The sequence below is a fragment of the Centroberyx gerrardi genome, chromosome 1 (genome assembly GCF_048128805.1).
Source record: "Centroberyx gerrardi isolate f3 chromosome 1, fCenGer3.hap1.cur.20231027, whole genome shotgun sequence".
Lineage (NCBI taxonomy): Eukaryota > Metazoa > Chordata > Actinopteri > Beryciformes > Berycidae > Centroberyx > Centroberyx gerrardi.
In genome coordinates this window covers 30,060,466-30,073,834 of record NC_135997.1, presented here as the reverse complement: position 1 = coordinate 30,073,834, position 13,369 = coordinate 30,060,466, and the positions used below count along the sequence as shown (strand labels likewise).

Below are 13,369 nucleotides of genomic sequence, written 5' to 3'. Positions count from 1 at the left end.
TGCTTTGAGTGCTGTATCATTATGGCTTTATTCTATATTACACAGCTTAATTGGAAAAATTAAACTTCATGGCACTGATTTCCTTTGCAGGTTATCACTTTCTACAACTCGTGATTAGCTCTATGTCAAACATTTCCTTTCAAATGTAATTACCAAACAAGGCAAACAATTGTTGTTATGTAATATTTTAAAGGCAACATGAAAACATGAGCTAGCATGTACAAAAAATGTAGATGTGCACAATAAGACATACAAGGCTCGCATTCACAATCAAGCTGACATTTAAATAACTAAATAAATACTACAATTAATCTTATTTACATTCATCTTTTTGTCAGGCCTGAATGTCGGGAGTGGTGTAGTGGATGGTGAATGTGTATCTTATATTAGTAAATTTCCCAACATTCTTATCCTCCACACTGGTTCCCTCATAAAGTCTTGTTCTTCTTCCTTTGTTCATTAAAATGGTAATCCATGAGATTCTTGTTTTTATATTTTGTCTTCATCTTTGGTGCTAAACTAAGCCAGTACTGTGACGTCTTTCTCCTTGGATTTTCTGTTGATGCAGTTTGAGTTTCTCTTTTCTCTGTCTGTTCAGCCATGGTGGCTATCACTGCTCCTGCTAACTACCCAGTTCTTCTTCTGTTTATTCCAAACAAACTGGAAACATAAATTGCATCACTTCCTGTGTGCCGGAGGATTTTTCCAAGAGCTACCAGACACCGGCTGTTTAGAACAGCAAATGGAAAAGCTTTCATGAACCAAATATAGGGTTGAATCACTATTGTGTTATATCAATAGAGAGTAGCAAAATAGACATTTATCTATATGAAATGTTGTGGATCATTACTTTAAGATGGAAGGATGGAACATTGTATTCAGTAGATGTCATTCTCCACTCTGTAGCAGACTGCTCTCATTCTGTTCAGCCATATCTGACCGGACGGCGAGTGCTGGATGTCGTAGCAGCAGCAAACCTTCCAGGTTTGGACCAGGCTGGACGTCCAGTCAGTCCCTGAATTGGTCCAGGTTCTGCTCTGATTCCACTGCCTTATAACATGCAGGGAGACGTGCGTGGTTGCAGGCCTCAGACAAACCAGGACACATCGATTCACAAGTGTCTCAATGCTGTCGGCGGTCTCATCTCTTGTTGAAGCTGGGACTGTGGATGATCTGGGAGAGCTTTCCAAAGGAGTCCATGGTGTCCACAGTGTCTTGATACTGTGTTCCTGTTGCGCTCTGCTCCGACTGGTCCAGGACATCCAGACCACCGGATAAGCCCGGATCCAGGGTGCTGATCCTGGGGAGGAACTGGGACAGAGCTGGGAGGCCTCGGTCTCGGCCCTGGAGCCTCTGCCGGTGGTTTCCCAGGCTGAGCAGGGCTCCGTGTTTGTCGGATGTGTAGATGTTGTAGCCGTCTGGCAAGATCTGCTCTCTGAAGGTGCAGTCGTCTCTGGAGTAGGTGTGCTGTGTAACATGGAGGACATTTACATTTAGAAAATATATTTTAATACTACTAAGATAAGATTAAATTAAACTGTATTGATCCAGGTGGGGAAATTGGGTTTTTGCAGCAACAAGATTTATTCATTATTATTATTATTATTATTATTATTTTGACAGCAAAGAAAACTCAACCAATGAGATAATTTCTGCCTCCGGAGAAGCTCTGCCACAGGAAAATGTTTGTAGAACTAAAACTCCAGTCTGTGTTAGGGTTGTTCAAGTATACATAGGGATTTGTCCAGAAAAGGCCCCCTTTTTTTCCTCAAAAAGTGTATGTAAATTGTGCTGTACGTTCTTCGACAGCTGTTTACACTGGCCACAGAGAGTCAGCCAGAGGCCAAGGTTGTTGTTGCTGCTGGTGGATCTTTTCATTCAGGTTTTTCACTTTGCAAACACATCCTAGCCTGCACCACACCGGACAAAGGTTGATGAACCGATCGACTGCCTGAATGAATGACTGACTGGCATGCAGTATTTTCTGAAAGTGTAAAATGATTTACAAAATAGGAAAAATAGGACTGTCAATAGGTCAATGGCACCTGATGGAATCATTTAGAAGATTTCCATTCTAAAATACTATAAATTTTGGGAAAGCACACTGTTTTGTGATCAGAGCTATATAATGAGCAATAGCTAGTAACTTTAATAATAAGTAAATAAATAAGTTTTATCATTGTTGTATCATTGTTTTATATCATAAAAGACTATATTTGATTTAATGGTAACACTTTAAAGTGGTGCTCATAAAGCATCATAAGCACAATGTGAGTGCATGATCATTATTATAACAAGCATGATATAATAAACACAATGTGCAATAAATTTAAGGGGTTGAATATTTTATGGGGCAACTGTATAGCTGACGAAATGAAATTCAAGGTAATTTTCTGGTGTAAGAAAAGTTTATCTCTGGGATTGTACTCTTGTGCTAATCACGATGTAGTGGAGGACAAAATTATCTGTTACCTCCACTGCCATCTAAATCAGAAACCTGGCATATGACTATTCAGCGCGCAATATGAAAATGGAAATTAATTACTGAGTTGATTTCGGCTAAATAGTAACTTTGTGTAATTTTATAATAGGCCTATTCGCCACTTTATTTGCTATACAGGACATGGGAATATAATGTTTTTAATTTGTGAACGTCTAATTTTGGAATAAATTCACGCTGTCAGCTAAGAAGTCCTTACCGATGAGTACAGTCTCCCATTGCCCTCTATGCAGAGAAACCGTGCGGTTGCTACTCCTCTGATGACAACACAGCCTGGATCCACTGGCCGGATCTCCAGCAGACCTGCAATTCAAATTAAAATCATCAAAATCCCGGGTCTACTCCAATTTGTTCATGTGTGACTTATCAACAAGCATATCTATTTTTCAGTTGCTAAAGTCTAATGCAGTATTTTAAACTAGAAGTGATGGTGTTGTGGTTGACTCACTGTACAGGGTCTGGTCTGCAGAGCCGTGGATCTGTCCATCTCCACTGATCAGTAGGTGCAGACCGGGCCTGGCGGCATACAGATGCCTGAGCCGGACTACCTGGTCCCAGCCGTGGTCGATGTGGGGCCCCTGCTCCGCCAGGGGCAAGCAAACAACTCCCACAGCAAAAAGCACATTGGCAATGGACACTGCAGTGAACATTAGCAAAGACATGGTGCGTCAAATCCTCTCTGCAGGCTCTCCTACCGCTTCCCCAGTTGGCAGTGTGAAGTAAAACAAGCCTAACCCAACTCCAGCCTTTTAAATGTGACCGTTATCAGCTGCAGATACCCCCCTTCCCCAAAGCCAGTTCTCAGAAGCAGACCACAACACACCCCTGCTTGGCATCCAACTAAATCATAGCCCTCTGTTGGCCCGGGCCCTGTTAGACGTCCTCTGTCTACAGAGAGCACATCACTCCGAACTCCATTCAAAACTCTGGCAATTTAACGTTGCCTTGATTATAGGCGAAGGTATATACCTCATACAATATGACTCAAGATGTTTTCAGAATCCTTACGAGACACTGTTCAATTCGACATGCATATAATGCACCATGCAACATTTATTTCAGTAAAATCTCAACTTTTACAATTAGTTCATGCTACTCGCTACCGCCCTCGACGGCGTAGAAGATTGTGGGAATGACAAGGCGAACCAATTCCAAAAGTTGTGATTTCGCTAAAATAAAGCTGTGCTTGGTTAATGATTTGCATGCCGAATTTACCAGAACACCCTATTGATTCAGCCGAAGTCATAAATCATGTTCTACCTGTGTGCACGTCTTGCGGATACGCAAGGAAACGATACATTACAAGGTTGTTAAACGGAGTTCTGTCCCTACAAGACACAACGGCTCGTATTGGGGCCGCGCTGCCACTCCGCCTAATTGCGCATGATGCTTATGATTAGGCTATAGAGTACATGTATGATTCATTATGTTGCATAATTGTGTCACATAAAAAGCTGCCAAACGCACACTGTGAAATAGCACGTTTTTTATTTGTGGATAGGGTAAAGTCTACACATTGGGCTAAATCCAAGTGGTGCTGTCAGACTGTCGACACTAATAACAGACTTCTTTCCGCTCTTATCACATTCTGACCTGCGCTTCCGATGCTGTGCCTCACATTTACATACAAGTTAAACAGTAATGGAGAGCAAATATCACCATTCATGAAATTGCAACCAGAGGCCCAGTTTCCAAATGCTTATCTCTCCGTAAGTTTTTAGATTTGTAAAGTTGATCCTCTCCTAGGCTGACAGGGGAAGATGGTGTGATTGAGTGTGTGATGGCGCTCTGACAAGTTCATTTTGCAAAAATATGAGTTTTAATAGTTTTACAAAGCTTCCTTATTAACATCTCTGTATAGATTCTGTCACTAGATGGCGCTCCTAGAATATGCATTTATCTGTTTAGAGCAGAAGGGAACATTGGGGATTTGGAGGTGGAGGAAGATAAGGAGGAGAAAGAGAAGGACACGGAGGAGGAGAATAAAGAGGAAGAGGAGGTGGTGGGGGATGAAGAGGAGCAGGAGGTGGAAGAACAGGAAGAGGAGAAAGATGAGAAGGAGGAGGAAGAGCAGGTGAAAGAAGAGGAGGGAGTTGCTTTATATACAGTGTACGCTCATAAGAGAGGAAACAGTAGCAATAAGTCTTCTCTTGGTACAGTACTGGTATGGCACTGGAGTGGTACAACCAGGCATGGTTCAGATCCACTCATCCAGAGGGAAGAATCAGTTCTTATCACCACTAAAATAGCTATTTTAAGGGATTAATGGGCTCTCTATCTCTGATAATGTCAGAAAATGCTATTTTAGACCCATTTTTCCTGTAAACGCTTTATTTGGACCATACTGGTTGATTCAGATGGCATATGACTTATTTCTAGGCTATTCAGACCATGGGGTGAACCGCTTCGCCAGACAAGGCTATTGTCATCCTGGAGGACATTGCCTTTTCCAGAAAATAAATCATCAGATGAAGCTGATCACTCAGAAACATTACAGTGTGTGAATAATGATTTGAATTTGGCAAGCTCTTTGAAGAACAGCTAGATCGAAAGCATAAAATACATCTGACACCAGAGACCCCAGAGCCACCACAACCCGTCACTGTGCTGGAAATGAATGTTGGTTCTTCATGTCGGCCCATAGCTTATTAAGAGTAATCCAGTATACCACACTTAATTGTCCAGAGCTAGACAATGATACGATTGGCAGACTATATTTAAAACGCAGGCCTATGTGAGGTGTATGTATTCTCAGCCTGTTTAAAGGTGACAGACAGGAAAAGTCAAACAGTGCCACATCAAACCGTTCTAGTCTATTCTTCAGCAGTCACTATCCATTCACACAGCCAATTTGCCAAAATTTGTTGATCGTGAATGAAGCGGTGTGCTTTTTAATAAACAAGTCAATATTACAAAGTTAAGGGGAGCCCTGGTGGCTTAGTGATCTGAGGCAGGTACCATGTAACCCTGGCATCCTGGGTACGAATCTGGCCTGGGACCTTTGTCATCCCCCTTTCCTGTCTCTCTCTCAACTGTGCTGTCCAATAAAGCAGTAATGCCATAAAAGTAATCTTTTACACACAAAAAAATGACAAAGTTAAGATAAGATGAAACTTTAAATATCGCGTGAGGACATTGTTGCAGCTGCAGATTAATGATAGGATACAACAAAGAACAAACAGAATATAAATAAGAATATAGCAAATGTATTACACATAACACAAGATTATGTGTAATGTATTAATGAGAAGTGTTGAAAAAATTGTTACAGCAGTGACTGTGCAAAATAAGAGTAGTAAAACAATAAGAGTAGTCAAACATACTGAGACAAAGAAAAATCAATGAAAATATCTATGAAAATACACCAAAAATGAAATATATGCCACATGACATAGGTGAGAAAACATTTCAAGAGCAAATCTTGTCACTATACAATTATCTTAAGAGAGTAGTGTTGATGTACTGTAGCCATAAAAACACTTCTTTTTGAAGTGCTAAGTTATATTTGTGGAGATTTGTTTACTTGGTTACAGGCCCCACAGTCCAGCTGATGAAATGAGCCTTGTAGTAGGCCAGACTGCTGCAGCGTGACTTGACCTGTTGCTGACATTTGAGAAGCATGGCCCGTCCTGTAATGTTGATGACGCTGTTTGGGTCAGAGTTGGCCTGAGCAGTCTGTTGGTTGAAAGACACTTTAAGACTCAGCAAGATGATGTCAGGCCAGAGTGAATATCAGGCTTTTGTGTGCAGAGGCGGTTACTCCCATACAAACCACTGACCTATGTGGTCATCCACATATTTGTTGATTTCCCATCAAATCATCGGAAGTTCTGCGCATGTGCTCGGTTGTCAAATTATCTTCCCTGTGTTGTTTCATCTCATTATAACCGATATTTACGTGATTCCCTTTATTTGAGGGACTGAACTACAAAATGAATGGGCTCATACACCATCCAAAGATCTTGGTGTTTACAGTGTGGTTTCTGAGGTTTCTCATGAGTGTGTTGTTCCACACCAGAGGGGTCAGCCAACCCTTTAGCCTATGAATAGTCTGATTTACAGGAAGTTGGCTATTGGGGTAAGGCCTCCGCCAGTTTCGGGCAGAATGCTCCTCCCCTACCGCTTCCTGTGCACTGCTCTTTTCATCCCCGTCTGTTGTTACAACAAAAACTTAGCCACCTTAGCAAGCTAACCACAAGCAGACAGGGCTGTGTAAAAAAAGCACATCATTTAATTCTAGCAGCAGCATGGTCCAGTGGCTTAACCAACACACATATTCTCCCCAATTCAATCTTGCTTCTGTGATACTGGGTTAACAAAGCAAGAGCCGCATATGGCTAGAAAACGTTGTTGGTCTTAACAGGTCCAGTGAGCTCCTCTTAAGCCAAAGTATAGTCAGGCTTTAATTTAGGGGCACCAGTTATCAAATTGTGTTTGCTGTGTTCATCTTTAAAACTCTTGTCACATGAATGACATACATCTGTAACTTTATTACATGTTTTTTTTTTTGGCAGTGATACGTCCAATTTCACAACACTTGCCTCTCACATACATACTGTATGTTCCTCCACCAAAACAATTTCCGTCTGACACTATTTTGAAAAGGCACCATATCTGACGCTTTGGCTTAAGCACTGCCGCAGTGAGTGTGATTGGTTTAAGACATACCAACAATGCAGAGCGTTTTTTTCTCCCTTATCCCCCAATGATAATGGGTTCTGCCAGACCTTTCTCCTGCACTGGCACCGAAGGGTCAACCATCTCTGTAGACTCTGATTGCTAGTATAATGTGGTCTCTGAACTGCTTAACAGGCTGTTTCAAGACAAAAGTGTGAGCTTTTCATTTCCCCTCAGATTTTTTCTGAAAGATGTTTTTTTTGGGCTGCGCCTCAACCTGTAGAGCACGTACCATTAAAGTTAATTCCTAATCACAGAGGCATGGGTTTGAATCCGTACTGTTCCCTTTGCTGTATGTCATCCTCTCTCTGTCTTTCCTGTAAATCTCTATTGTCCTATCAATGAAAAAAGTTTCTGGGCTATAGTCCAGGCTGTTTCAAGTCAGCATTATCAGCATTATCTAAGGGATGTGATATAATTTTAAAGTTGGTGTAGGGTAAGTGTGTTGTAGGGGAGCTTATGCTTGGTGCAGAGTGTATATCTAGGGGTTGTTCTGGGACACTGGAATTTACCGTTGAGCCACTAAGATGTGTCATGGCCTGAATTCATTGAAACATCTATGGTGCCCACTTTACAGCTCCCAGGACACACCTGAACTCAGTCTTAAGGCGTCCAAGCCAGATAATTGCAGGAATAGCAACATTACATTTGTGTGAACTGTTCATTCTATTGACATGGATTGAGCACATGGTTCAAAGGTTTCATTCACAATTATGCATCCATTCCCCTCAGCGGCTGGTTCTGTCCAACTTTAAATCTGTCACTGATTTACTCCTGGACCATCTGCAGTTTGTCTACAGGGTGAACTGCTCTGTAGATGGGTTTTGCCTGGTGGATGACTGCAAGGATTTCAACTCTCACCTCCAAACAAACTTATGCATCCTGGAGGAGGTTGGGGATATGGAGTCAGAATGGACCCTGTTCAAAACCTCTGTCATATAAGCAGCTGTTAGGAGCTGTGGCCAAAAGGTGGTTGATGCCTGTCAGGGCGGAAACCCAAGACCTCACTGATGGATAAGGGGCTGTTGAGCTGAAGAACTAGGCCCTCTGGCATGGTTGGCATAAGGGACTCCTAACACAGCAAAAAGGTACTGGCAGGCCAAAAAGGCTGCAGCTGCTGTAGTTGCATAAGTGAAAGTACAGGGAAGGGAAATGCTGACCTCGACTGGGGACACTGTTAAAAGGTGCAAGGAACACTTTAAGAAACTCCTAAACCCGACAGACATGCCTCAGTGCTCCTCAGTGGCAAAGCGCTGGGGGTGGATGAGATTCATCCTGAAATGCTGAAGGCTCTGAATATTGTTGGGCTGTCACAATTGACATTGATTTTGGAAATACATTTTGGACATCCCTGGGAAAGCCTATGCCAAGGTGCTTGAAAGGAGACTCTGGCTGACTGTCGAACCTCGGATTTGGGAGGAACAGTGTGGGTTCTGTAATGGTTGTGGAACAGTGGCCCAGCTTTTTACTCTCTCACAGATAATTGAGGGGGTATGGAAGTTTGCTAATCCTGTCTTCATGTGTTTTGTGGAAGGCTTACGACTGTGTTCTCCCAAGGTATCCTGTGGGAGGTGCTGTGGGAATATGGGGTTCCAGGACTGGTGCTGCAAGCCATTTGGTCCCTATACACCTGGAATGCATTCTTGGCATTAAGTCAAACTTGTTGAAAGTGGGTATTGGACTCCGACAAGGATGTGTCTTGTCCTGTTCATAATATTCATGGACAGGATGTCAAGGTGCAGCCGATGTCTGGAGAGTATCTGTTTTTTGCCGTAAGGATGGCATCTCTGCTGTTTGCATTGCAGATGATGTCGTCCTTTTGTGATCTCTGATCACAGTGATCTCTGATGTGCACTGGAACATATTGCAGTTGAGTGTGACGTGGTTGGGATGAGGGTCAGCATCTCCAAGTCTGAGGCCATGGTTCTCTCCCGGAAAAAGGTGGCCTGTCCCATGCAGGTGAAGGGCAAGGAACTGCCTCAAGTAGAGGAGTTCAGGTATCTCTGGGTTTCATTCACGAGTGAGGGTAAAGGGATTGTGAGATTTACTGCCGGTTAGGTGCAGCGGCTGCAGTAATGTGGGCATTGTATTGGACCGTGGTGGTCCAATACAAGAGAGACCTGAGCCTCAAGGCAAAGCTCTCAGTTTACCAGTCTGACCCTCACCTGTGGTCACAAGCTTTGGCTAGTGACTGAGAGAATGAGATCACAGATTCAAGCGGCCAAAACAAGGTTTCTCTGTAGGGTGGCTGGCCTCTATGTGATAGGGTGAGCAGCTCAGCAATCCAGGACCTCAGAGTCGAGCTGCTGCTCCTCCACATTGAGAGGAGCCAGTTGAGGTGGTTTGGGCACCTGGTAAGGATACCCCCTGGGCGCCTCCCTTTGGAAGCATACTGGGCACAGCTGACTGGGAGGAGACCCTGGGGCAGACCATGGGCACATTGGATCCCAGGAGGAGGTGGAGAAAGTTGCTGGAGAAAAGGATGTCTAGGCTGCTCTGCTTTCCCTGTTGCCATCGCAATTCTGACCCAGACAAGCGGCTAGAAAACTGATGAATGGATGGCTGGTTGACTAACATCCTGCGATGCCAACTGCTATGTTTTTTTTAGGCTATAGTGTGAATGCAGCATGAGAAGTGCTACTACACTCAGCCAATAGCATCAAGAGAGGGAGACCTCAGCAGCTCAGCGCTTTGACAGAGGTTCTTTTCAGCATAGTTTCAATGGTCATTATTTGATAAACTCGTGGGGTTGCTGGGGGGGCTACTCAGTCACTTGCAGCTTTACAGAGTCTTGCTACAGAGAAACCCTTTTCAGGCAGTGACTATCAGCCTCCTGATTACAAGGCAAGAGCCCATGTAATTTCCTAAAGACACACATATACACAACCACAACCACCCCAAGCACATCAAGAAGTACACAGGAAATAAAGTGAGAGAGGGGGATGGATGGAGGAGTATTGTCAGCACCTTTTGAAGTACTTTGTCTTTGTAGTTCAACATCTGGAGCATCTCAGACAGACAGGCAGCTTACAGCCTCAATAGCTACAATAACTACCCCCTTCCCTTCCAGAGAGAGAAGGCCACATTCACAAAACTTGAATTAACTCTGATGGGAGTGGACTTGTATAAACACTGACATAGTGTTGATTATTATACTCTTGGAGTTGAATTAATGCTGACAATTTTGCTGTGTACCAACGACTTTCAAAACTCACTTTACGACCCTGTTTTGGAACTCCCGTTAAGGTCTACTTAACACTAGGTGAACTTGGTATAGGTTGAATAAATATTGTGTTATATCAATCAGTGATAGAGTAACAAAACGGACATGTTGCAGATTATTACTTTAATATTGAATGGGTGCAAGAATGAGTGTGTGTGTGTGTGTGTGTGTGTGTGTGTGTGTGTGTGTAGGTGTATGTGTGTGTGTGTGTGTGTATGTGATTGGCAGGTGTGTGGCAGCAGGTGTCCTATCAGACAGACTGGGCGCTGGTTGCAGCCAGTGAGGCCATTTGAATGTTCCCACTAAGCACCTGATTTGCCTCTGGACTATCCATCAGCCAGCCAGCTATTTCAACACCAGTTTGACCTTGTTTGCTTTAGTAATTGATGAATTAATAACAGTGTCAGTCAGTGCAACAGGTTGAAAGGAAAATGTGAAATGCTTGTCTTAAGTCTTACTTTCACAGGTTGCTTTTTATGGGTTATGTTCAGTTCCAAATTCAATCACTTGCTTGACAAGGTGAATTCAAACAAAACTCAAATTTGAAAGATTTAAATTTTAAATGAATTCAAATGCATCGTTCTGTTGAGCCACTGAACCTTGTTCAGCAGCAGAAATGGCCTGTTGTCTCCTCTGTCTTCTCCAGTGGATCAAACCATCAGCATGATGGTTTGATTATTCTGGTATGGACTAGTTGCGTCATGGGGGAGTTGGTGTGTGTGTGTCTGTGTGTGTGTGTGTGTGTGTGGGGGGGGGGGGGGGGGGGGGTGGTGTACGTGACTGTGTGCAAATGGGTGGTATATGGGGGGAATTTATCCTGAACATTTTCATGCTAACACACACACACAAACACACAGACATACACACGCACACACACACATTTTTGTCTCAGCCAAGAGCAGAATCCTACCTCAATGCTCTTTCTTTCTTTGCTGTGAAGCCATCTTTACTGTTCTCTCCTCCAAAGTCTCCATCTACTAAAACATCAAAACACATGGCAAGAGTGTACACATGTGTGTGTGGTGTGTGTGTGTGTGTGTGTGTGCGTGTGTGTGTGTGTGTGTGGGGGGGGGGGGGGGGGGGGGGGGGGGGGGGGGGGGGGGGGGGCATTCACTGCTCTTCAAAGGAAAAAAGGGAAATGCAGTGTTTGACCTAAACTCTCTTCACCTATCCGTGTGTCTACTCAGACACCAGCAAATGGCTGTTAAATTACTTTTCTCTGTTAGCGCACACATCGTTGTTAACCTGCCTTCATTACATTTTGCTCAGCTTGAAAGGCTCAGACATTTCATCCCAAAGGTGTGTGTTTGCATGTGTCTGTGTGTGTGTGTGTGTGCGTATGTTGGGGTGGGGGGGTGTACTTCTACATTGTGTGCTTTGTGTGTAGTTAACAGACAATGGGAGAGTCTGGTCTCTATCTTTAGTCCAGTTTACAGCCTTTAACCGGGCCGGCCTTGGTTTCCAGGAGCAGAAAGCTGTCATTCTGTCATTCTTTAAGGCCATGACAAGGCCTGTTTTAGCCCATGCTGCAGCTGAATGGAGGGACAGAAATACATATAGTGAACAGCTATGCGAACACCTGTCCTGCTCTGGGGCAAGGCCATGCTGCAGCAAGTACACCATCAAACTACTAGACCGCTACTATAATAAGAAGGACAATCATAATCATAATCATAATAGTCAATGAATCAATTCTAGAAAAGTAGTTTAGGTTAAGGTAGACATTTTAAAATGATTATTTAAGCAGGTAAAATATTTGTGCTATGGTAAAAACCATGTATCTGCAAGAAAGAGAGTACCTTTTTCAGGAATGGATTAAATACTGATTATTTTTCTTGTTGTTGATGTATCTATTTAATGGGGTCTTTACCGGGATTCAAGGGCCCATGGGTTCACCCAACACATAAATGACTGGAATGGAAATGGTTCTCGGGACGGAATAAGAGCTGGGCTCTGTGTGCTGGTCAGTGCTGGTGGAGTCTGTGCATCTGTGAGGATGTACGCACAGGATTAGCCCCAATGAGATGCTAGATGGTGTTGAGATTGGCAGTGCGAGCATGTGTTGCTCCATGCCATTCCAATAATGCAGAGCCCCCGACTTCCCTAAAAAGAGCTAGCACACTTGTAACAGTCTTTCTCTATGGGATGTAAAAACTTTGCTGCTTAATATCTCCTAACCCGTTTGAATACAGATGGAGCACTACAATGTCAACTTCACAATTTGCATTATACCTTGAATGAACTTGGATAAGGCACTTACACATACGCTTTATTGAAGAAGGCACTGTGTGGTGATAAAAGACGAACTGATGACAACAGTACAGATAAAGACACACCTTACAACGTGGAGATCATGTTTTTTATTGTCAACTTCCCTTAAGTTAGACGTAAGTCATGTGCACAGCACATACAGTGTGGCATTTTAGCAGGCCCTGTATAAAACTACAGAACAACTGATAAAAGTAGGAAATACAAAATTGTCATAAGACCACAGGACTCAGAATCATAGATAGTACAGTATCATCACTTCGCAATAGAAATCCCTTTCCTGAACGTTAATGTCCAGACAGCAGAGCAGTTTTGAAGAAATACATCATGTCTACAGTTAATTTAATGGAACACATTGCATTAATAGATGTCTAAAGACTGGTTTGAACAAAATAAAAGGATTTTATGAGCTCTGTGACTATGAGCTGACTGTATTTTGTCCATAAAGGAGTGTATCACAACTGCGCTGGTTTTGCTTGGACTCTCTTGCCGAATAATCAAATGAGCAGCCGGTGTAGAGGGCTGGCCCTGGGTCAGTGACAGAGGGCAGGAGCGCATTTTACTGTAAACATGATGCCCGCCATGCAAAGCAGTGATACTGGAGAACACTGAGCACAGCTGTGAGCACCAAACCCACGAATATACCTGCATGCATCACTGCTGTCCAGCTGTGAAGCCGATGGATGGACTTAGAGAACTGC

The 13,369-nt window shown here is 43.3% G+C and overlaps 1 protein-coding gene across 1 annotated transcript; it reads right to left on the bottom strand.

The window, feature by feature from the left end:
- Positions 1–1,140: 1,140 nt before the first annotated feature.
- Positions 1,141–3,150, bottom strand: fgf19 (fibroblast growth factor 19). Its single transcript, XM_071912231.2, has 3 exons — positions 2,949–3,150; positions 2,700–2,803; positions 1,141–1,467 (listed from the first exon to the last, which is right to left on the bottom strand). Exons 1-3 carry the CDS (start codon positions 3,148–3,150, stop codon positions 1,141–1,143), a joined length of 633 nt encoding a protein of 210 aa, XP_071768332.1.
- Between the last annotated feature and the right edge of the window lie 10,219 nt (positions 3,151–13,369).